At 41.9% G+C, this 24,693-nt stretch overlaps 1 protein-coding gene across 1 annotated transcript in view; it reads right to left on the bottom strand.

The window, feature by feature from the left end:
- Positions 1–24,693, bottom strand: part of CHN1 (chimerin 1) — a 73,368-nt gene that overhangs the window by 4,067 nt on the left and 44,608 nt on the right. The window contains exons 7-10 of the mRNA XM_015634681.1: positions 24,430–24,507; positions 11,623–11,707; positions 1,076–1,249; positions 288–365 (exon numbers count right to left, since the gene is read on the bottom strand). Of these exons, the coding sequence (XP_015490167.1) occupies positions 288–365; positions 1,076–1,249; positions 11,623–11,707; positions 24,430–24,507 (415 nt within the window). The remainder of the gene's footprint in view (positions 1–287; positions 366–1,075; positions 1,250–11,622; positions 11,708–24,429; positions 24,508–24,693) is intronic.

The following is a 24,693-nucleotide window of genomic DNA, read 5'->3' as shown; positions in this document are numbered from 1 at the left end:
CGCAGTTTGACTTGCAAACTAGGGCAGTAGTTCACAAAGCTTTGTCCTTTCCTACACACATGGTTACTGGAGCACAGATACTGATGGAAGGAGAAAAGTAGATTTTTGTAATAAAGGCCAAAGTGAAGCTGATGTGCTTTTCTGATGGGGTGTCTCCCCTCCTGCCAGCACAGCCGTCGGACTCCTTCAGACCACTGGTGCAGTGGAGCGTGAGACAGAAGCTCTGCAGAAAACTGTGTATATTTTATACATCAGCACCAAGTTCCAGCATGCAGGAAAGGCTGTACCTCTGTCAAATGCCATTTTGACATCTTCAATAAGATCACTAAATCCTGAGACTCTGTACAGTCCTTCAGAATTAAGACCTGCAATGAACATTTTAACAAGATTAAAATTAGTCCTTATTTTCACAGTTGCCTTCCACTTTGTTCTTCCCTTGGCAAGTTTTTCATTTAAGGCAGAAAAAGAAGACATGCTTTAAAAGCCTTATCAGGTTTTTCTTCCAGAATGAAACCTTATCCTGGGTTTTTAACCCTGACCATTGCAGTAGACGCCTTGTTCTATCAGCACTAAACTGTATTTACACAAATGACTTCAGAGCTGAAGGAACATATTAAACCAATTACAACTCATTTAAAAATAACTCAGATTAACATACTTGATGATCAGTTATTATTTCAGAATGAAAACAAATACCCTAATGCTAGAAAAGGATACTCAGTGTGGGCTAGGGGAGCTAGCAAGAGTGAGCACATTAATTGACCCCCTTTGTTTTGCCACGTCCACTTAATCTTTTAAAATAAATATATTATTGGAAAGATAGGCACTAATATGTATCTACAAAGCAGTAACTGCCCATTAAGCAATTTCTAGCAGAATCTATAAAAATTATAAATGGTATGAACCATGAAATAATGCACAGTATAATATTAGCTGTGCAGGGTAATTGGCAGTCATAAAATGTCTTGTGCAAATCTGTTTTGAGCAATCATACATTCAGCAGAAACCCAGATGACCCAGATCAATCTAAATGGATTATCAGTAAAGCAACAAAAGTCCATTAACGATGCCTTACCTCTAGATTCAATTTCCCTAATGCACATATCTACCACCATTGGTCTCTTGGTGAAGTGTGCTTTTACTAGTGTGGTAAGGTCACAGCTGTACACTTTTTTGACATGCTTCAGGTCTGGCTTGCAGTCATTTGGGACCATCTTGGAACATTGCTTGTGCACATTTAAACCACAATCTGAGGGAAAAAACGAAAACGTGATTAGGCTGGTGTTTGCTGAAAATGTACTCTGAGATCAGTGCTCTGAAGTACAAATGGCTCTGGCAGGATCTGACCTCAGCTCACAACAGCTACTTCTCTTCAGGGCCCTTAACCATCAAATACCTGAGGTAGGGACAGCCCTGAAATCAGAAGGATTTTCTACCCAAGACATTTCTTCTCTTTCTAGAAGGTCTAACACAGAGTGAAAAGTTTTCCATGTTTTTTCAAATCAGAGGCTTGGGGTCAATTATGTTCCCCACCACTATTACATACATTGCTGTCCCAATGAAGACTTTTCCCCCAAGTTACTGAGGATTTCCTAACACCTCCATCTTCAATGTAGTCCTGGATCTGGCACTTCAGACATCTCCAGGGGGACATGAAGGTAGGGACAGGGTTACCAACAGGCTACAGCTCCTCTGCAGTGAGCTGGCAAGGCAGAGCCAAAACCTGAGCCACTTGAAGGATCTCTATGTGCAGACTCCCAGGTGCTTGTCAGGAAACAGCTGAGCCAGGTGAGAACAGCACCACGTCCCAGCAAGGACGGCTGCCACACTCTGATGTGCACTTGGAACACACAGGGACTCCTGTTCTGCAGGCGTTTCTGCACCTTGCTGCCCTGCCATCCCGAGTGCCCTGCACTGTCACAGGATTAAGGGATGGCTGTAGGAGCTTGAAGGATCAATGCCTTATGAAAATCTGTATTTTCTTCTCTCATTGCAGGACTACCTACTACCTATCTACTGAGAATCCCTTCGTATTTTGCTCCTTCTGATTTTTCCAATACTTGTACTTTCATTAAAGCTCCAAGTTACTTGACTTAGTTCTTTCCAAAAGAGTAAACCCCAGAACTGATGGCTAATTTCCACTAAGTCTGCTGCAGCCTGCTGCTAAAAGCACTTTGTTTACTTAAAAGGCCTATAAAGCAACCAGATTTGTCACTTAGGATCCTCTGGTTGCAATTAAAGTTTGGCATGTCAACTTTGATCCATCAAAACACGCACAGATCCTGATCCAGATGAAATGGCTGATAAGAATTCTCTTGAGGTATTTCTGTGCAGGAGTGACCTCCATTCCTTGTGAGGAGTGGGCAGGCAGGGGCAGGGAGCTGTGGTGCTGAATTTCCCTCCTGGATGGTTGTGTGCTGTGAGCCCCGGCACGGGCAGTGCCACGCACCCAAACCCAGCCCCGGTGCCCTGGGGGTGCTGGGGCCAGCCTGGGTGGGCCGGGGGCTGCCCTGCCCCAGCTGCCCCAGCCTTGTGTGGACACAGCGTGGGGAAGGGTGGCCTGGGCAGCCCAGTTCCTCAGCGCTGGCAAAGGCACCTGGCAGAGAGGGAACGGTGACAGCCTTGCTTTCACCTGAACATTTATCTACATCCCACATTTAGTCAAGTGCTCCAAGAGCCCAAAGTGACCACATGCCCAGCATGTCCCTACCTGTTTGGGCACAGAACAGAGACTGGGCCTACCAGCCAGCACAGACAAGGGGAGCTCCTCCTAGGCTTTAAATATCTGTGCCCTGTGTCACATTTTGCCTGAACTCTGAAAAACCAGGTCTCTCTCTGTGCTTTAACAAGGGAACCACTGAATTCACTGGAAGACGTGACCTGACCCCTTTAGTGAGTCACTGCCCCAACTGTAACAGGGCAAGGAGAAGCTGTTCTTGCCTCCTCTGGGTCTTGTAGAACCAAATCAATAAATGTTTGTGGAAAGGTAAAATTACTCTCCTTTGGTGTGAGGTTAGAATACTGTGTCATTAGTAAGACCAGCACTTTTAAAAACTGGAAGACAAAATACTGAATAGGTGGTATTAAAGCAGTCAGCTTTCAAAATAAAGACAGAATTGAGGAGTAAAAATAAGAAATAGTCATAGAATTAGAGGCAACATCTTAACAGACACACACACAAGGAAAGCAAATTAAGACCACATAGGAAATCTTAAATCTTGACTTCCTTTATTTAGGAATAAACCTTAATGTTGCAATAATAGTATTTACAAATGAAAATATAATTATTGTACGTACAATTCCTAAAACTGCCTCAAGAAGCACCTCTTCCAACAAGCATGAAATACCTGCCTATCAAAAATGATGTCTACAACACTGAAATGGCAGCACCTCACTCAGGAGAACTCATGAAGGATTCTGTGAGTGCAAATTAGCTGCTTCACACAGACAGCAATATAGCTCAGAGTTACATTTCTGGAAACCCAAGGATCATTAAGAATAAAATACACCATAAAAAAGAAAAAGACACATACTCCCAAGTATCTTGACTTAAACCTATTATTGCCTTGACTGAGATCATCTTAATTATATTTATATACAAGAAAGTTTCAATTCATTAAAATCTCATTTTACAGAGATGTTTTCATTGTGAAAACCTTGCCTCTGACAGTAATTGTGTTATTGTTAATCCCATAGAGTCAGACAGGCTTTAAGAATCTGACCTCATTAATCCCAGAATAATAATTACAAATGCAGAAGTCAACTTTTCTCCTCTCTCTTTTGTTCTTCCTTTGCATTTGATTAGATTTTATGTACCAACCCACTGCTTAAGGGCTTATCAACACTCCTGAGAAACATTTAAAACCTGGAAATATTTCGGATACCTAATGTTTAGAAAACGTGTGAGCCTTATGTTCAGTATTATTGGGCTGCATGGTGTCCTTGCAATAAGTAAGGCTTCTTGCCTCTTGTGTAAGCACAGAAAACCATCTTACTTTAGCAATTTCATATCAGTAAATATATAAAGGTGATTTCAGTGAATTTGCATCAGGAAATGGTATTTTTTTTCCCATGAAGAACCTGAAACTCACCAGAAACTTCCTGAACCAACTGAGCCTCTAACCCCAGCTGACAATACCTCATAAAAGGTAGAACATCCATGTCTCAGTCACTTCACTCATCTCTGGTTCAGCTGATAACTAAGGATGATGTCTTGCTAACTCCACCAAGGTAAAAAACACCATGGCAAGAGGTCAGTCCTCCTCCTCACTGGGAATGTCCCAGTTTTGTACTTAACTGTACTCAACTATTTGTTAGGACTAAAAGACAGGAATTTTACTGCATACTGAATACTATTAAATAAAAAAATAAAGTCCTCTGTTCTCATTGCAGATGCTTTGAAAGCTTCAAAAGCCATTATTTTAGAATCAAGTACGAAGGAAGAGGAAAGTCAAGTCCTGAATCTCCCCACATGCTGCCGTGGGGTAAAGTCTGGCCTTGTTTGCACATGAGTTTCATAATTTGTCTGGGTTCATTATGACCAAGGGAGTTAATTTAATTTCAAACTGAGGGTCTATTTACTTTTCATTAATGTCAAAATAAATCCAGAATAGCAGTTTTACTCTGGATCCAAAGTAAACCAGAGCCTTATCCATTTCTCAGAGAAATTCAGTAGCACTTACTGGCTGGCTGGTAAAGAGCTACAGAGAAATCCCCCTAAAGCATTGTATCTGCTGATAAATCCTAGAATAATAGAGGATGTAAAAGATGCAGTCATGAGCTCTTGCAGGTCAATAGTAAAACTTCTGCTGACTTCAGTTAATCAGTTTCACCTCACAGAGATGATTTCTCAGAAGTAGAATTGTAAGTCACTCTTACTATTCCTTTTACAGTGCTATCAAACTGTGGCCACCTTTCAAATATACCACATGGACCAAAACCAATGCAGTCATAAATTCAAGAGTTTATAGGAAGTTTGGAAATTTAAGGAGGGTGCACAGAAAGTAATTTTAAATGACAGGTTTGAAAGTCGGTGATAAGCTGCCCTGGCTTTAAGAACATATTGATCTAGGAGTTCAGATGGGCTGTGACATTACTTCTATGAGAAGTAATAAATTTAAAACCAGCCTGACAATAGCTTCCTATGAAGCCTGGAAGAAGGTTTGGTAATGTTACAGAAGTAGCTAATACTGATGTTAGTCCACTGGGCTAAGAGAACAAATAACATGTTCATATTAAATGCATGAGCAGAGCCGAAATATAGACGTACGTTACTACTGCCCCATGAGCACACATTATAAATATTTGCAGACAAATAAGCTTAGCTGTCGTGTTTTGTTATACTGTTGATTTGGCTTCAGTCAGTTTCAGATTTCCTGTGGTTTATGATTTACTGGCTAACACGGCTGCTGATCGTGCTCCATCAGAACGATACCATGTGCTACATACATCACTCTAATTATGTGTCCGAATTATCCCCCCAAAATTGATGCATTCTATCACTCTGAAGAGCAGCTTTAAGAGCTAAAGGGTAAATTTACATTCTCTGCAAGAAATCTTGAAAGCCTCTTCTGAGGTTTGTGCTAAGTGTAGGAGGGTGGGAAGCGTGGAGCTGCGGTGCAGGCAGCGAGTGCTGCCTTGGGCTGGTTCATTGCAGCACCTACGAGACAGGGCAACACCCTCCCTTCACACCTGAGCTGACACAGGGAGACAGTGGGCTCTACACAAGCACAAAGTACTGGCATCGTTCCTTCTTGCAAGGGTGAATAGGTTAGAAAGGCATTTGCTCTCATACATCACTCATGAGCTCGTAGCTTTTCTTTAAAAATTTAACGTTCTTTCTGTAGCAGAGGCAGCAATGTTCTCTGTTTCGTGGGATGCAGTGTGTTCCAACAGGCCAGTGAAGGTAGCAGCCCCAGAGGCCCCACGTGCTGCACTCTGTACTTCCAAGCACAATCCAGCAGGGTGCTATGAAGGTCTGCCCTCTTCCTCCTCAGCTGTGTGGCTGCAACTTGGGTGGCCACACTGGAGCTGCCACAGTGCCTCAAATATGTGCGTGTGTTCATCTGCAATGCACATCTGGAAGCAACCCTGGTCCCACCAGAGCCTTAAGTCACTTCACTAAGCAGCCCCATGGCAAAAATTGCTTTCAAACATACGACTCTGCTCCCTAAAATCTACTTACATCCGCGCCGCTGTATCATGCACTACAGGGTACATTTTAAGACAGGAATTTCAAGAGGGCAGCTAGTTACTTGGCAACAAAATTACCTAATGCTACTGAAAAATCAGGGCTGTTGAAATGAAAAGAAAAAAAAGCCCATCAAACCATCCAGTATTCCCGTATCTCAAATCAAAAGAATACTTACGTTTGTGTCTCTAAAACACTTAGCGACAAGAGCTTCATTTTATGGAAGTTTTGAAAGATTAGAGGGAGTTTGTTCAAGAACTCCCCAGGCTTCCTGCCACGACACCTGCCTACCTCCTCAACAGCTCCCTGGCTGGGCCACTGGCTTGCTCAAGGCTTCCAGGTCTGTGTGGGCTTGGAGAAAAAGCTGATTTTAGGACTTACAGTTTCAAGAATATATAGCTCCAGAATAGCTTCCCCTTGGGAATGGCTCTGAAGCAAGGCTCTGCTGTCTGATTAGCATTTCAAAATTCTAGAGCTCATTCCTCGCAGGAACACCACCAGATCCCGAGCTGGTGGAACAGCTTGTCAGGCAGCACACATCTCCAACAGCATCAGCACCTGCTGCAGGGGCAGGGGCTGTTGTCCAGTCCCCTTCCCACAGCCCTGACCTCTGCGGCTTTGCTTTGCTCTTTGGGCCTTTACTGGGCTGTGCCCAGCATTCTACAACCAGCTAAATCTGGGTGCTCATCACAGAAGGAGCTTGGTTGTGTTTTTAAGGCACAAGTGTGGGCAGAAGGGAAGCTTTTAATGAGTGAGCCATGCAAAACACTTTGAGAGTGGGCAGTGTGATGAGAACACCTTGCCTTTCCCTTTGCTGACTTTAGTCACACGAGCATCAGCTGTTTTTCCAGTCACAGAAAGCATGAGCACTCTGCCTGTACAATCAGTGCCTGAGGATGGACAGGCTCCTTTGTGCTCTCCTTCATTCTTACACACCAATGGAGTAACACAGGGCAGTCCAACACAATGGATTTCATGGGAAGGCAAAACAAATAGCAGAGGAAATGGGGCAGCTGCACATATTTCAATTGCTAGAGAAGGATGTGAATGAGATTGGGAAATTAAACACTTAAGCAGTAATTCACAAAACAATCCTGCTGTGAGACTGTACTTTAACTCTTTTGAAAATGAACTCCCAGATCTCACTGTGGTTAGGGTTGGCAGCAATATTGCTTGGGCTCTGCCACTGGCAGCTGGTTATCTGCACACTGAGAGTTCAGCTGCAAGTTAACTTCTGTTAGTTCTTCAGAGAGGTTACCTGCTCCAAGGAAAGCAAAAGATAGGAAATGTTACATGTGTAGCAGGCTGAGATAGCCCGAAGCAAAACTATGAAGGCTGCAGAAATGGTGCTTTGTGTACAGCCTCAGAGGGTCATGCTGCCTGCTGTTACTAGGAGCAGCCCAAAATACCATTGAAAGCATACAAGGGATATATATAAAAAAATATCTTTAAGATAAGCTAATTAATGCTTTGTAACTAGCCTGTTAAAAAAAAAAAATATTCAGATTAAACTGCTTATTAAGAACAACAAGCAAAAGGGTACAGATGAAGGACTTGGAGATTCTTATGGGCTGGATAGCTTGACAATTCTACTGATCTGCCAGTCTACTAGTCCACTTGGGTAGAACATAAACATCATCACCAATGCTCTAGTCTCTGAGAAAACACTGTTCTGTGTTCCCACATATTCATATTCTTATTGATATTCATGGGAACATATTCATGTTCTCACAAATTACATATTCTGGTAATGCTACTGGCTGTTACGTGTTTGTATCATTCGTAAAAAGAACTCCCTGGTGCACATCTGCAAATTTTCTTTGAATATTGTTATGGTTTCTCTTCTGAACACATTCTGGGCAGAGGAATGAGCCCTGTGAGCACAGGAGAGCTTTACATGGAAGGGAGGTAACTAAGAATACATTTCTCTAAGTTCACACATTGGCTTTTGATCTGGGGTAAAATCTTATGTCTTCATTAACTTCTACTGACCTTCAGTGCTTACACAAAGTGGCGCCATTATAATTTCAAAATGCTTTTCCAAGTAATTTCTACTTATGGCAGAAGCCTGAAGGAAAGCATGCTAGAGATGGAGCATGCCACCAGAAGAGGCAGATTCCCCACTTACAGATGTGTATTCATCTCACAGAAGTTTTAAAGGCCTGTGGCTTGGATGCAAAAGTTGGAAGTATGACCCTCTGAGGCAGTAGAGCAGATATTTATTATAAGGATTCCCTCTAAGGAAGCAAATCTCTCTTTGAAGATGCTGAAGAAATAAAGACCAAATTTGAGAGAATGACATTTAAGGAAAAAGAAACTATTTCTGTTTTGCTAGATACCTTCAGCAGAAGTCAGACTACATACTACACCCACCAAATAATTTCCTACAGGATCCAAATCCCAGACATCACCCCAAGTTCTAATTTTGGAAGACAATTAAGTTCTTCTCTCGTCTGGTGATTTGTATTAATCCCCAAACCTCTGCAGTCCAAGTAACACCCAACATCTCATTTCAACCAACAACCATCCATCAGGTGTCCAATGCAGTGCTTATGTTTACCTCTCATCTTTAAGGAAGGAAAAGACATAGTCCTCCTTCTTTGTCTACCACAAAATCTAAAGAAGGATAAATTAGGGAGAATTCATCTTCCAGGAATTAGTAATACAGGACTGCACCTGACAAGATCCTGAACACGCTCAATTCTGTCTTTTGGCAGAGAGACACACATTCAGCCGTGCTGGACTGAAACAAAGCACAACTCCAGTTGAATTTGCTAGGGCATCCTTGCTGGTTGCTATGGCATGTGTACTCTTAGGAATGTTTAGTTCTGGCTGATAATTTTTTAAAGGATTGGCTTACTTTGTGTAATACAAACTATCAGCCATCAGAAATAAGCTCTGTTTTTTCCATTGGCTCTTCCTCCTTTCTGAAATGGGTGACATTTATCTTTGCTGTCTGGTCTTGGACTGTCCTACACTTCTCTTTTTGCATGTTTTTGTGCTTCTGCACAGAATATAATTTAAAATGGTTGATAGTAGCCCATGCAGTATTTCTATTTCTATCATTTGTTAAACTTATCACTTCTTTAAAGCAAATAGAGTCCTCTTGAGATGTGCAACTGTTTGCTATAAAACGCAAATGCTTTAACAAGTATAAAATTACATATGATCCATCCAGTTTTGCTCATAGGTATTTTCAATAAAATGATTATACAGACCACCAAACAGATTTTGTGGATTTCCCTGAAGGGGCATTGAACCCCACTTCAGTTCAAGTGGGCTGCATCCTGCTAAAAGCTGTAATTTTTTTTTGAGTACAAACCCAGTCTGAAAAGCACTGGCCTCATGTGGCTCCCGGTTTACTGTGCCTCACTGTTTCTGTATCAAAATGACTCAATTCAGAAGCAAAATTATTTCTTTTCTTTTTTTTAAAAAAAAACCCCACTGTAAGACCACAAACTCAGCCAAACTCACCCCACTCAAGCCTGAGCTCCTCTGCATGAGTACATTAGCACTGGCCATGCAGGCCCTTGTTCTGTGTCCGTGCACCTCCAGCATTTCCCTGAAGTGCCCAGCTCTGTGCAGCCTCTGGCTCTGCTGGCCGCACCGGGAACGGGCAGACACTGCTGCAGCCTCACCCCACCCCAACCCTTCCTGACACTGCAGCAAGCATGGCTGTACAACATGGGATTTAAAAATACCAGTAAGGTCATAGAAACTACTGGAAGCTACCAACACTGACATGAAACCTCACAAAAGACAGAAAGCCCTAATTATAGTTTCTGAACCTATGAAGTCATCTAATACACATATGTTCCTTACACTGAAAGGAGGAGAATGGAAACATGCAGTACTTAATACCATCCTCACAAGGAGGAAAGAAAACCAGATTTTGGAAGCTTTTGGAAACCTACAATTTAGAAAAATCTGCATAAATACAGAAAATCAGCTCTACTTCAGTTTAAAAAAAAAAAAGGCAGTACAAAATAATAAGTGCTTTGGATTTAAATGTAAAAGCAATAGTATTAATTCCACAGTGCCATGCAGCACTGCAAACCTTCATACTACTTATTTTTGCTGTCTTTCAGTATCAAAGTTGCCTAACATCGACCTGAAAAATGCTTGATATCTCTCCTAAATGCCCAAATGGAGGAATCTAAGGCAAGGAATAAAGATGGCACATTTACTGATTCAAGTGTCATCAAAAGCATTCTAATCAGAAAACCAAAATCAAGCTTCCTCTTCCTCTCCTAGCACTGTACACCCTGTATAAAATCAAGAACAGTAGAAAGTACTAACAACACTCACATGTGGAGGACATGGCTGCAATCCTGTATTCTTAGTAGAAGGAAAATAGCAAAATACTGAGAAAGGTATCGCCATTTTTACATAATCATGTCTTAAAACAGAGCTGCACTCTCTAATGCATCCTAGACAGAGCAGACTCTAATGGTAACAACAAAATATTGCATTCAAATAGTTATGGGTGAAGAATTTAAAAATATTTCAATCCTATGTGGCTAGAAATGATTTTAAATATTACATTATTTTGCAGTTCTCTGATAAAAAGCCTTCTTATTTGCTTGAGACAAGACTTCAGAAAGCTTTAGACAGAGCAGATTTTCTTAAATTAGCTTGAAAATTCAGTTTCCAGGGCAACGTAAGCAGGTCTTCATACATCAACATCTCTTTGCACCATTTTTATAAATACGGTTTGCTAGGATGTCATAAAATACTTTTTAAATACAGCAAACTATTTTAATCACTTTGATCCTTTTCTTTGCCTTTGAAAGAAAGCCGACTCTCCTTTCCTTTCAGAAGAACGTTATCAATAAAATTGTCAAACTGTTTTCCTTTGGAGAGGCTTTATCCCAGAAATGCCTGCAGTGATACCCATGCGTGTAATACATTTCTACCAGCACCTGAGTGTTTATGTAACATTTCAGTAGGCATCCCTTATTCATCATCCCTTTTCTTGCTTTCTTTTCAGTTTGCAAGTAGGAGACGTGGTTTAGAGTCTATATGGCATGCTGGGAGTCAGCTGATTTATATATAAAATTAATCTGAATGTCTTTTTCACAGAAGCAGCATGAAATTTGCTGATGCCCACCTTGCACATCAAGATCCCCAGTGACTTTCTAACACCTACCAATACATGGAATGGTATGAAAGAAACAAAGTTAACTATGCATCTGTCTATTTTCTCCCCCATTCTAAAAGGGGAGAGTGTGGGGGGGAAATGTCTTCATGATGATGATTGTCTCTGAGGAGAGTGCTCTGCATCACTCCAGTGAATCACCGAAACACGGACCTGAAACCATCAGCAGCAGAGGGGATACATTTCCTCCTTCCATTGAACAAGGAGCAGGCTGCACATTACAGAGTTACAACATGAGGAATGACTCAGGAAAAGAACACTGAATGACTTTTACCTGCACATTTTACTCCCTGAGCAATGAGGCCCCACATGAAGTTGGCACAGTATTCACACCAGTGCGGGCCCCTGAATGTGTGCACCTGGAAGACAGCAGAAGAAAGGAAAATTACTGAAAATGACCCAATCATTTCACAGACATCAGTATCAATGCATGCAAACACTGCAGAATTCCTCTTCTTCCAAGGTACCACATGCAGCTTCTGGAAGTTTCTCTTTATCGTGGCAGAAAAGGAAGAAAGGAACGAAGAAAGATCTAACAAGCAAGACTCTTGCAGATGCGTGGAAAACTGGAGTCCTTCAATCCCGAGCAGTGGAACTGCATCTGTGGAGGTCTGCTCCAAGACCAGGTCAGAGAAGCAGGCACAGCCCTTCTCCCACCTCTTGGCATCCCTCTGTCTAGGCAAGAGTCTGGCTACAAGGCAGAGCTTTTGCAGTAACTGTGCAAGAGTTCACTTTTCAACTTCAAATGCCTTCTGCTACGGCTGCCCCTTCATTAGGCACTGTGTGGAATGGGTAGGGGGCTGCAAGATTTCACCTCATGTGGAAGGAGTCCTGCCAGGCAAAAATACCACTGCCACACAGAAATACTGCAAATTTGCCCAGAGACTTTCCAGTTTAGAATAACTCCAATAGGAAATTAATTTTCTTCAGACTAATGCTACATATTGAAAACCCAAAATCCAAAATGAAAAAAAAAAAAGAATCCACCGAACCAGGAAAAAATTCAAAGCTAAAGAAGAAAAAAACCCCAAAGCTGCTTTCATTCCTGGCTCACATGCTTGTTACAAATCCTGCAGCCACCATTAACTGCTTCTGATTTTTTTCTGATAAAGGTCCTGCTGTAGGAAACCACAGGATTCTTTACAGAGAAAATCATTACTTCCTTAGCCAGAGTAAAAGGCTTTGAGCCACTACTTAGAATAGACAGGCTGAAAATAAAATTAGTAGCTGATGATCATAAAGAAATGAAATTTGCAGTGAAATACGGCAAAAATACTTTAGGCTGAAGTCACTTGGTACCTCAGAGTTACTGAGCGGGTATGGGAGCAGGCAGTAACCTCACTTGTGTGCAGTGCCCAGCTGGAGCAGTGTGGAGCAGGACAGGGAAGCTGGAGGAAATGTTTGTTCCTGACATCTGCACACAGTTCTGGCTGTGAACACTGAAAGGCAAAGTGGCCTGACTGAGGTGGAAGAAGTCCCACATACCACTGATGTAAGAGGCAGCTGGATCCAGCTGACACCCCCACAAGTGACAACACAGAGCAACACCTGCAATTCAGACCACAGTTCAGTTCTGGCCAAAGGAAGGTCTGCAGCCTTCTGGGCTTTTGGTGCCCTTGGAGCAGCAGTGGGATTGCTGAGAGTCTTCAAAGTTACTCCTGAATTCACCAAGTAATTCACATGCACATCTGTGCTAAGTGAGGCCCCTGACTGCCTGGTCCAGAGAGAGCCCAGAGAGAGCCCAGAGAGAGCCTGTCCCCAGCCCTGCTGGTCCCCAGCCATTCCACACACCTCCAGAAGGTGAGATGTGCTCCACCAGGCCTCTCCTCCCTGCAGTTCTGGCCGGCTTCCACAAAGCAAACCATGACAAGACATTCAGCAGCTGTACTCTCCATCTTCTTTTTTCCTCTTGCCACAAAGAGATTTTTCACACCATTCAGTCTGTTACCCACCTGCACTACCCACATCCTTTTTGACTTTCTTCCTCAGCCTGGTGGTTTTTATCCAGGTTTTTGGCAGTGTTCCCTTCCCAGAATAAGAACATTCTAGTATCCTCAAGCAAAGCATTGTGCTTTAATGCCTGCAGGACTAACAGAACTTTTTCAGGGGAAAAAAGGTATCATTTCAGTCACAATCTTTTTTTTTAGGTCAAATTCCCCCTGAAACATACTTCTCTAAAATACTTCTCAAAAATCCTGTCAAAGAAAATTGAAACAAAATTGACATTTCAAAAGTCTGGACAATAAAGAATTTCTTTTCACAGTATTTTTCAATTTCGTAAATTTTTTTGGTTTTAGTATCTCTGCACAAAGGAAGGGAATTTTGTTTTGATCCTTAAAATGCCTACTGACACATTATTAGCTCTTTCTAAATAAAAAGAATTATACTATCCTACTTTGTGTCTCTATGGTTGCTGATTTCAATTCATCAAACATCAAATCACTGAATGTGCTTTTTGCTGAGGCATTTCTAATGCTGTCCTTAGGTGCTGGAGTCCCAGCTTGGCTTCTCCAGACCCATCCCCAGTGCTGAAAACCTCTCTAAACCTCAGATGTCTCATCTCTAACTGATGATGTTTTATCAGGGAACATTCTTCCTTCTTGGCACCTTGCTCCCCCACCATGGTCTGCATGTTTCCATCTCCTCCTGATTCTCCTTAGAAACTCTTCTGCAGGGTCTATCACATCCCAAATCTGCCGCTCCAACCTTTTGCCTCCATTTTTAGTACTACAAACTCTTTTAATAAGCTCAGTTTCTTACATGTAGTAAGTATGATTCACCTAGATTCTACTTCCCCTGATATCACCCTGGCTCTCAGCCTGCTCCTCAGAAGAGTTTACATGACTCATCATCAGCCTAAAACCGACAAGGACAAGGTGGACTCTCCTCTTCCCTCCCAACACTGCATGTGCTGTCACCCTTCCCAACACCAGGACTGCCTCTGCCCTTCAGAACCCCTGCCTCAGCAGCACTAGCACTGCTGTCTCACCCCATGCAGCCAGGCTTCATCCAAATACTGAAATGCCTTTCCATATCATCAGCTGGATTTACCCAGAGCCTGCTCTGCTTTTATGCTGCCCCATCCAAATTACTATTTCTAATCCATTATTCTGATTGCAAACTCAAAACAGATTAAAAGGTGAGGTAGGTTTTCCCATGTCCCATGATGCTTTCTCAGCCTTGGTTCATCCTTTATATGAGATGGGAGGTTCTCTGGCAATATTAAACAGGAGGCCCAAAGGCTACAATGTCCTTCCAGCCCTGGTGTACACAGCAGGACAAGATCAGCTCTGAAGTCTCTGTTCCAGGGGATTTCTCAGCAGTGCTGTCTTTCCCCAGATCTCAGTGGTGCCAGAGCATAAATACTCCCACTTCTGCGGAGTGGTATTGGACTCCTAACCCTGCACTGGTCTGAATACACATCCTCTCTGGGAATTAAATCAGAAACAGTGAGTGATGCCAGAAAATACTGAAAAATTAGTCTTCTGAGGTAGCTCAGAACAGTCTCTAATCATAGTTAGAGGATGGGTGGGGTGTAGCAGCTAAAAAGAAACACCACCTTAGCATCCCTTTGCTAGTTCAAAAGCCAGCATCTGCAAACAATACTGCATTTATCATGACACTGTTTAATACAGTATTCTGATTTTCATATTTAATTCTCCATTCTAAAAACCTGCCAAGCAACTTCTCTGTTTTCAAAACTAAAAGATGCTTTCCAGAAAAATTTCTAAAAACACACCCAGCAGAGTCCCAGAGATCCTGACTTAAATTACAAGGGGTTGCTTTCCCCTTGTAAAAAAGAGCATCTGCCATATGCAGATTTTACTGTCTTATAAAATGTGAGAGAGCAGGATTGCCAACTGTGGCTTTACATCTCCCAATCCTTCCATTCTCACTCCCACCCAAAAATCTTCTTTTCTCTCTTTCCAAATGGGAGTAATTTTTTAAAAGAAATCTGGAAAATGAGTGTATGGAAGACCAAATTAAACTGGTTTTAATCTTTATTTGTAAAATTCTGGGAGAAGAAAATAAATTTAAAATAAAAGTCTAGAGAAATTTAAAGGAAAATATCTGCTTCAGAAACAATATAAAATACTATTACTAAGCTGTCCTGCAAGTCTGAGGTAAGAGGAGAGCCTCATGTTAGGTTTACACCCTAGGCATTTCTATTTTGAACTCTCCTGAACTATCAACAAGGCATAATAAACATTTAACTACCGTGAATGATACAGGAGAAGTTCTTGCTCAGGCTTAAAAGGTATTTTCTTAGACATGAAGAAAAGTAACTTAATTCTTGTGATTAACAACTCTGAGTGTTAGAAAATTTCACTTATTTTTGTTTTGCATTTAATTAAATTTTTTTTAGAAAAGACAAAATTTTAGGAGAACCAAATAAAAAATGACCCAGTGCTGACAGAAGATTATAAGAAAAGCTGTGCAGTCCTCAAGCAGATCTCTCCCATTATTTCTCAGGCTCTATAAAGGTCACTGTTGAAATTAGTCACCCGTGCATCTTGTTACTCCACTTATTTTTTATGCTTTTGATTTTTCCAAGGCAGTTATTCAGCTACCCCTGATTGCTACCTGAAGACCAGGAATGAGCCAGCAGATAATTTGTATTCTTAACTGGGAGACTCACATTTTGTCACTTGTCAAGGCAGGGAGGAAGAGAATGAGAATATACCAGTGAGATGCTGTGCAAACATGAGGGAAGATGGTGAATCAAAAGAGCTTTAGCAAAGCCACTGACAGGCAGAAAGCAGGGCTGGGTTTGAAAAACTATGGTTATAGAAAACTAACACTGAGCACATAAAACAGAAGTGTTTGGGACAGTATACAAAAAAGGCTTCCTTTGTTGAGAGATTGCTGCCATGGTCTCACTGAATTCGTTTCATCGGACCCTGCTCTGTACAGAGCCTCTTCCACAGCCCTCCACACCGAACTGCTGGTCAGAGTAATGGGGTCTGGGAAATCCAGGCATTGCCATCTGTTGTGGGATGGGATACATCACCTTGAAAAAGGATGGGAAAAAATACTGCTAATCTATACTCTTGGGCTAGCAGAGCCTTGCACTTTAGTCAGAAGCCTTGTCAGTGCTCAGAGAGACCAAGTCCACCAGGGACTGAACATGTGGCACACACCCAGCATCTGCACCACATGGTACTCCAGAGGTTCAGGTCTGCTGGCTATACTGTCCTTCAAACAAATTCCCAAGGATGATGACACTGCTGATGGAGACTGTCAGCTCAGTGGTCCTAACCGATTTACAATTCCATCAGCTGAATTCTGCCTACTGGGGCTTTACCAAGCTTTTAACTGAATATGGGAGACATTGTAAATCTCAATTAAAACAATGAACTCAGCCTGTATTATTAATGTCTGTTTTCCCTGTCACAGTTGATTTTATCAGGCACTGAGCACACCCATGCTGGCATCCAATAGGCATGACCTTTTCATCCATCCCTGGTCCTGACAAAGATTGCCTGGACGTGAAGAGTAAAGAAGAGATACGAGTGAGAAACTCAACCATCAGTTTGGGCAATGCTTCAGTTTATGCTTGTATATATTATGATGATTAGATAGTGCCTCTAAAACAAGGGTCTCAAAGCACTTCAAATATTCCAGAACATGGTAATTCTCCTGTGAGGAAAGTATTGCTGCTGACAAGTAACCTGAGAAGCAAGAAGACTGCCATGACAACCCACACGGCAGAGCAGTATCTGCAAGATAACTGCTTTCATGTGAAGGTGTAACAGAAATGAAGGTAACTGAGAACAGTGGAACAAACCTTCTCCAGACCTACAGCTGACTCTGCTTAGCCCAGCTGGTGTTAACCAGGGGGAGCCAGCCTGGGACCTCCCCAATGACTTTGTGCAGCAGCTCTGGAGAGGAGAGATGCTGTCAGAGCGCTGCCTTGCCCAGAGCGGGGGGTATAAATAGCATCGCTGTCGCCGGTGGGGGCACTGAGAATGTGGAGCAGGACAACCTCCCTCCATGTCCTCACCCACTTGGAGCCAGAAGCGCTGTCAGATCTTGTTTACTCTCTGGTTTGCACTGCCTGTGTCAGCAGAGATAGGAGCAACTGGAAATTGAGGTTAGCTTGTGCTCTACAAGAGCTGAAGCAAAAAATGAGAATTGCAGGTTGTTGGCTTTTTTGCTTGCAAATTGAGTGAAAATGGCCACCTTCCTTTCAGGATGGAATAGCAGATTTTCTTTAAATTAGTACCTGGAAACAGGAACATTTTGCATTTTATTCCAGGTCTAACTTACTTGATACATGCCTCCATACAAAAAATTCTGAAACTAGGGGTGAAAATTGAATAAAATCCTTAGAATTAGATATACACACATGTACTTTATGTGTAAATAGAATATAAACCCTTGAGAGATTCCTAAATGATCCTAAGGCTAATTTGGAGGAAAAGCTGTTGATGAATGCACTAGAAGCTTCTAGAGGCGAAGTCCCAGTCCCCCCCCAAGAGAAGCGCTTCCAAGCCTTACCAAAGAAATGTGCTGGTCTGGCTTCGGGCTGTGTGCAAGGCAAACTCACAGGATCCGCACTTGGAGACTAATAAAAGTGTGGGGGAAGAAATTACAGCCTAAATCAATTAAGGATTTAGAAAAAAGGCTTTCTCTCTCTTATTTTTTTTGAACAGTGGCAAAGCATAAATTTAGAGACTACCACTAGGAAACTAGAAAGGTTTAAGTAATATTGTGCTATTTGGAATCTGCTTTGGAAAAGCCCTGAAAAGCCTTTCCTCAAAAAAGTAAAAAAGTGCAAGTAACATTAAATAAATACTCTAGGAGACTAAAATCCATCAATGCCTAAAAGTTTTTCTGGATTGAACTGTCTAACGATATAACTATGAGTTTCACACAAATCAACACAGAGCTGATGAGGTCTCCTCAGAAGTTTTGTGGAAGTTTTTTTCCAGTTATGTTTTCCAGGTATTTTCCCTGCCTTTGAACCATTTTTTCCCCTTGAGTCCTAGAAGTCTAATAGAAACATTAAATTTCCTGAAGTTTTCTTATCTGTAGGAACACACACTGACTCTCCCCAGGAACTATGCTAGAGGCACCCAGCTCTCTCTCTGAATATTCATATTAGTGCAGTGGCTCAATTAAAGGTATTTCAAAAAATGTCCAGTGCCAGTTCTGTTCCTAATAAAAAACCCAGCATCCTCTTTTCAGAGGAACTAGATAAATTTACCCCAAATTGGCATCTGCCCCAGTTTTCAGAACATCAGAAATAGAAATGAGTTCATGTCAGAAGTCACAGAAAAATGGCTCTGCTTAATATAGTCAGTTTGTTATAGTTTCTGGCCTTTTTGCAGCCCTTCTGCATTTTCCATCTCCTAGTTTCCCAGTGTTTAGGCATGGCTCTACTGAGAAGTTCTCTAGGATAAGATGTGGCATGGAAGCGATTTACTATGACTTCTTACACTAGCAGAGTACCCAGCGCAGATGCAATTACCCCAAAAAATATCTGGGCCAGGGCCAGGTGGGTTTGTTTCCAAGATGTGATACAAATTTCATTGGCAGAATAACTTGTTAATATCGGCAGTCTCTTTGTTACAATGATGTTTGAATCTGTCTATACTAGCAAAGTCTTTCCAGGGACTGGTCCTCACCTGAGCCTTCACTCCCTGTGCACATTTAAGTTACCACCTCCAGTTACTTCTGGAAAGGCATGTTGTCTTTGCTCAGGAGCTCCCCATTTGGCCTTTCAAGTGGGTCATCCTCAAAGAGAAAGCTTCAGCTGAAGAGGGGGATGAAGAATCTCAACAAACAAGGCTCATCAGCATCTTGTCTGGGTCAGTTTAAGCAACCATGGAAAAACATCTCTCTGGAAGAAGTGTTGGCTCGAAAGGGAATTATGTTGCTCACGTTGACTGATTTAGCAAGCAGCCTTGCAACTATTATTTATTGCAATTAATTGACTGTGCCATCAGCCCTAGTAAGATAGTGACTAGGAAACAGCATACCCAGCACTGCACAAAGAGATAGCAAAAAATAAGTCTTCTGGAGATAGATCTGTTTTGTGAAGTGCAAGAGAGAAACAAGACAGTATCCTGGGGAAAATGATACATGGAAGCACAGATTTCAGTCCAGCCCTGGCAGGCACAGACACCTTGCCTCAGTGAAGCACCATGGCACTAATCTAGGCAGAAGAGTGGGTTTGTGCCTTGGACTATCAGCAGTAAGAAAACACCTGCAGGGTGCTCTGCTGGCTCAAGTCAGCAGGAGCCAGGGATGTCTCAAAGAGTGCCTGTAACCAGCCAAGGGAGCTAAAACTTCCCCAGGGCCCATGAGTCACAGAAGCTGGAGGGGAGTGAAGACCTTTAAGGTGTTTTGTTCAGGCTTATCTTAAATTTGCCAAGTGATGAGGAGGTTATTGCACTGAGTAATAAATTTCACAACCCAGGAGATTTCTTGCTGTTAATCTCAGATTTTCACCTTCCTCTTTGTTTTAAGGTATCATCCCATAAATCTCAGCTCCTCTTCCACAACTGCCCTCCTTATCATGAGCATTTTTTAAGCCTAGTTTTATCTCTTTCCCCAGCCCTATGCAAACAGCAGGCGAAGGAGTGAGGTCAGAGCCCAAGTCCAAAGCACAGCACCAGGTGGTGAGGAGATGCAGAAGATATTTCATGTCAGATAGGGTGGACTCAGGGCAGAAGGTACCTCATTAGATGTACCCTTTTTATCAGCAAAAAACTATGGGATGTAGAGGAGAAATGGCAAGATGAGGAGATGAAGAGTGGGCAAGTGCAGAGGACTGAGCAAGGGGAATCCTGTGCATTCACTACCCTAATAAACTGTCTCACCAGAGAGAGAAGATGGAGAAAACGCAGCTCTGATTACCCTGCTAAGTCTCTTGGGCTAGAGCTCACTTCACACCTTCCAACCCAGAGCTTCCCCTGGTCCTCCCCTCATTTTCCATCCACATGGCCCCTTGCCACAGGCCCCTTTTCCCCTCAGATCGGCAGTTCCCCTATTGCCTTAACCTCCTCCTTCATCCGCCTGCCCAAAAGTGCCCAGCTGCTTCCTACCCTTAAACTTATTGAATAGATTAAATATCAGCTGGCTAAGAGATTTTATTTTAATTTACAAGCTATCACAGTTATTGCCTTTTGGGGACAATATAAGCAACTACGAGAATTGTAAGGGATAGTAAAAAGCATTCTTATTGGTAAGATCCAGGGGTAGAATAAATTTATGGGAATGATTAGGTATGAATCTATTCTGTCCACTTCTATGAAGTTACAGAACTTTGCAACTCTTCTGCTACAGGGCCTTCCCCTATGATTAAATTAGTTTTGTAAGAAAATAACCCCACTGCCTTCAGCTATGCTCCTTGTCAGCACTTCAAAGAGCACAGGTCTCCCAAAGCTTCCAAACAGAAGACACTCTTGTTCATCTGCACTGGGTAGAAGAATGAGCTTGATATCCATCACACACACCCACCCCCCTGTCCATATTGATATGTCTGTACCACAGACCATGGGGAGATTTATTCCCCAAAATAGGCAAGTGAATTGAAAGAAAGCAAAAGCTTTTCTGTGAGAAAAGGTGGAGCTGAAATTCTGAGGATGGTGAAGTGCCTGTCCTCATTTGGCCTAATGATTCATTTTACAAGAGATCTCATTCAGTGTGCTGGATTTCAGAAAAGCACAGTAGATGGAGGGAATGCAAAAGTAACCCAAATATGCAAAAAGATAGATCAAATCAAGTTACACATCAAATTCCATTATTCAATTAGAGCTAAATAAAATGCTGTATCAAACAATGTAAGCCTCATTAATATGATATATTTGAATTATTAGAAAATAGGTCTTTTATATTGAATTTATAGAGAAGAACACAGAAATATTAATTTTATTTTTTTTTAATAAATTGGAAAAGGCAAAAATATGCTTAAAAGTAGAATACTTTTCACACCTAGCTTTCATCCCTTCATCAGGAAAAACATTTAAAACTCATTCAGAACTGACATTTATAAATAATCATCCATTCTTTACTTATGGAGATTAATTTAAGAGAATTCAGGCACTCTGTATTTGCATTTGAGATGTGCTCATAAGAGACTAGACTTCCACAGCCAGGAGAATATTACAGAGCAGGAGATCATTACTGACCACCTTTGCTTGCAGAGCTCCCTGTCACCCTGGCTACCCAGCCTCCTCCCTTGAGGCAGGAGACAACTCACATTCCAGGAGATTTAAGTAAGATCAAATCCTCTCAAAAACCCTGCCATGTCAGCACTCTTAGTAAAACTGTCTTTACATTCTTCTTTCAAACAACCCTTGGAGCAAAACATAGGTTAATGGATTTATTCAGGAGACCTCTTGATTATTAAAGGCAGCTTTCATGTTCACCCCTTCCTTCCCTAGGCACTGCACTCCTGTAATGACGGTTCACTACACTGCTCCTCTGCCACCGCGTTCCTCTGCTGGAGCTTTGCTGCAGGCAACAGAATCTGAGTGTTCAAACCTGTGTCCCCACCTACGCGCCCCACAGAGTCAGGAGGTGCAGGGGAGCAGAGAGAACTGAGGTGCCCTAGCCTGTGGTTAGGTCTCTGGGATGTTTGCAGACCCCAGCCTGCCTCTGGAGTGGCTGCTGCTGTCACCTTCCCTTCTCCAAGAAAACATCACTGTGCACTCTCTGCTAGGATGCTGCAGCATTTCCAGTATAAAAGGATTTTTGAGACTCCTTCATTTCTGTGAGCAGTGATGTGACTGATCAAAGAAGCTGCTGGGAGAGGGTTAAGGGTCCCTATCTGGTGCCTCGTGCCTGCAGCACAAAAAGCGGATTAGCTGCAGAGGTACAAAGCAGCGGACACCCTCCTGGTTTGCTGTGAAGCCCCCGGGGACAGCAGTCATTGTTGATTAGCTGAACTGGATAAATTTATTTAATTTCTGAGTTGTTTTTTCTTGGTTTGCTTCAAAAGTCTAGGTTGAAGACTCTGGACCTGACATTTCCTTCCTCCCCACATGGGTGGCAGATTTGCTACTTGGCAGGCAACCTAGGAGATTCACGCAGACATTTTAAATGATGACATCTATACACGTGAGGAAAAAAATCTGACAGATGCAAAGAAATTATAAAGGAGAAAAGCACGTGAGCTAATGATGGCTGTTCATTTTAGAGCCATAATGTAGTACTTACTAAGAGCTTATGTTTTTACTTTTTATTCTAATGGGAGCATGCCCACATTTAGAATTCATGAACGCCAGCAGCATTTCTTCTGTGGGAAGGTTGGTTGCAGCACACCCTGTAAGGCACTTGTCCCCTTCTAATCTTTTATAGCAAAAATCATGTGTGAAAGGTGACTCCATTCCACTGACTTGAGAATTGACTTACTTCTCAAGGCATATTTTTCTGGCAACAGTATGTATAAAGGAACTACAGTACAACTATTATAAAGAAAAGAATCTGTGTGGAAGGTCTGTGCCACGGATATGACCTTGGAGCAGACATACAGCCTGTTTTTGGAAAAGACTGGAGAACTCACAGCTCTGAAACTTTCCATAACGAGTTTATAGAAGAAAAAGAAATAAACAAACCCGAATGAATGAAAATCAGGTTATCAGATTATTTTCAAAACAGATGTGTTTCAGGCAGTTAAAGAAAAGCAACTAGGGAACACAGATGTGCAAAATGAAATAGTTATTGTACTACATGCACTGTAGTACATGGAAAATCACAATCTGCTGGCATCTGCAAGAATTATCTTCAAACTCTAAGGAACAAATGAAAATTGCAAGACGTTGCAGATATTTAGGACACCTCAGGAGCCTGTGAAAAAATGCTCTGCATTGAACTGTCAGCCAGCACAATTACGTTATGCCAAGCATTCATATTAAACACTTCTTACATACCATTTTGTACATGGTTTTCAAATTCGTGCTTAATGGAAGAACTCAAATGAAACAAAACATCCTGACCATATAAAGTTTCCACTTTTGGTGATTATCTGCACTCAAAAGCTAGAAGGTGGTTTAAATAAAATCAGATGGAGGATAGGTAAATTAATAAACGTGCATGCATGTGGACTTTCCCACATTTCGACATATGTGTGTGGTGGAAATCAAAAATGAAAACAGGAGACATTTAACGGATGCTTTTATCACCAGATGCCTGTATTAAATTAACAATCTGCACTTCTCTTCAAAGAATAAAAATAAGTTTTTATGTTTTTGGGTTTTTTACATTAAAGACAACATTTGGCCTTCAAATTATATATATGAAGTTTGTACTGTCATCTACAGGAATCCAGTAAAACATCAATTTATGTAGTCTTAAAATTAAGACGCCTATCATCAAATGTATTTGACCACTAAAAGGTTACATTACTGAGTCCTTACTGGACACCTATTACAGACAGACACAAAACACAAATATGTTGTATTGATATGTATCTCTCCTACCAGTTATTTAAAGCAATTAAAATAATAACTACAAGCTATACAGAAGACTAAATAAATTTTATTAAAACACAAGGTAGGTGCCGATGCCAGCATGTCCTCGTGGTATATGCCTCGCTGGATTCAACACTAAATTCATTGATACAGGAGAAAAGCCAGAAACTAAGGGAAATGCAGACCATCTCCTCAATCCAGATGCAGCAGAACACACTTCTTACCTACAAAGCTATTTAACATCAACAAACCGAGATAAGATCAATTTAATCATCTAACTATAGATCTAAGAGCTTTTTTGGCATTGAAAGTAAAGCTGGACTACATTAGAGTTGAAAGAAAACTTTGCTGTTTTTCTCACCTTTAGCATCTCCCTCAGCATAAATCAGTTCTAAAGAAAAGAGATAACTAGATATGACAAATATTATCGAAACAAATGCGTGCACACAAGCAGCCAACAACAAAATCCCAGTTCCTCCGCTGTATGTTCTAAACGTGCCTAATTGATTTAACCGGCAATGAGGTTTACTTGCAGCTTTTAAGTTCCTAGAAAGTCACAGTGTGCATACTTATGATTTCCTTGCAATACCAGACCCATTTCAAAACACGAGCCGAAGTCCCCGTGCCTGAAAAAGAAATTAGGTAGGAAAACGTCTTACCTTGAAATTATGAACCTTCTCGTATTTTGGAACATGTTCGTTTTCCTTCAGAGTTGCTCTTCGGACGAGCGACGTCAACTGCGAATAAGCAAAGAGTTTAAGAGGTTGCCAGATTGTCACAGACGCCTTACGAGCGCCCAGTTTCATGCCCAAGGCTGCGAGCAGCAGATCGCGCTGCCGGCCCTCGTGCCCGGCGCGGTGCCCGGCGCTGCCGCCGGCTCGGTGCGCTGCCCAGGGCTCCCTGGCCGGCATGCTGCGGTGGAG

Source organism: Parus major, chromosome 7 (assembly GCF_001522545.3).
Source record: "Parus major isolate Abel chromosome 7, Parus_major1.1, whole genome shotgun sequence".
In the NCBI taxonomy this organism is placed as follows: Eukaryota; Metazoa; Chordata; class Aves; order Passeriformes; family Paridae; genus Parus; species Parus major.
This window is presented reverse-complemented; position numbering and strand designations above follow the sequence as displayed.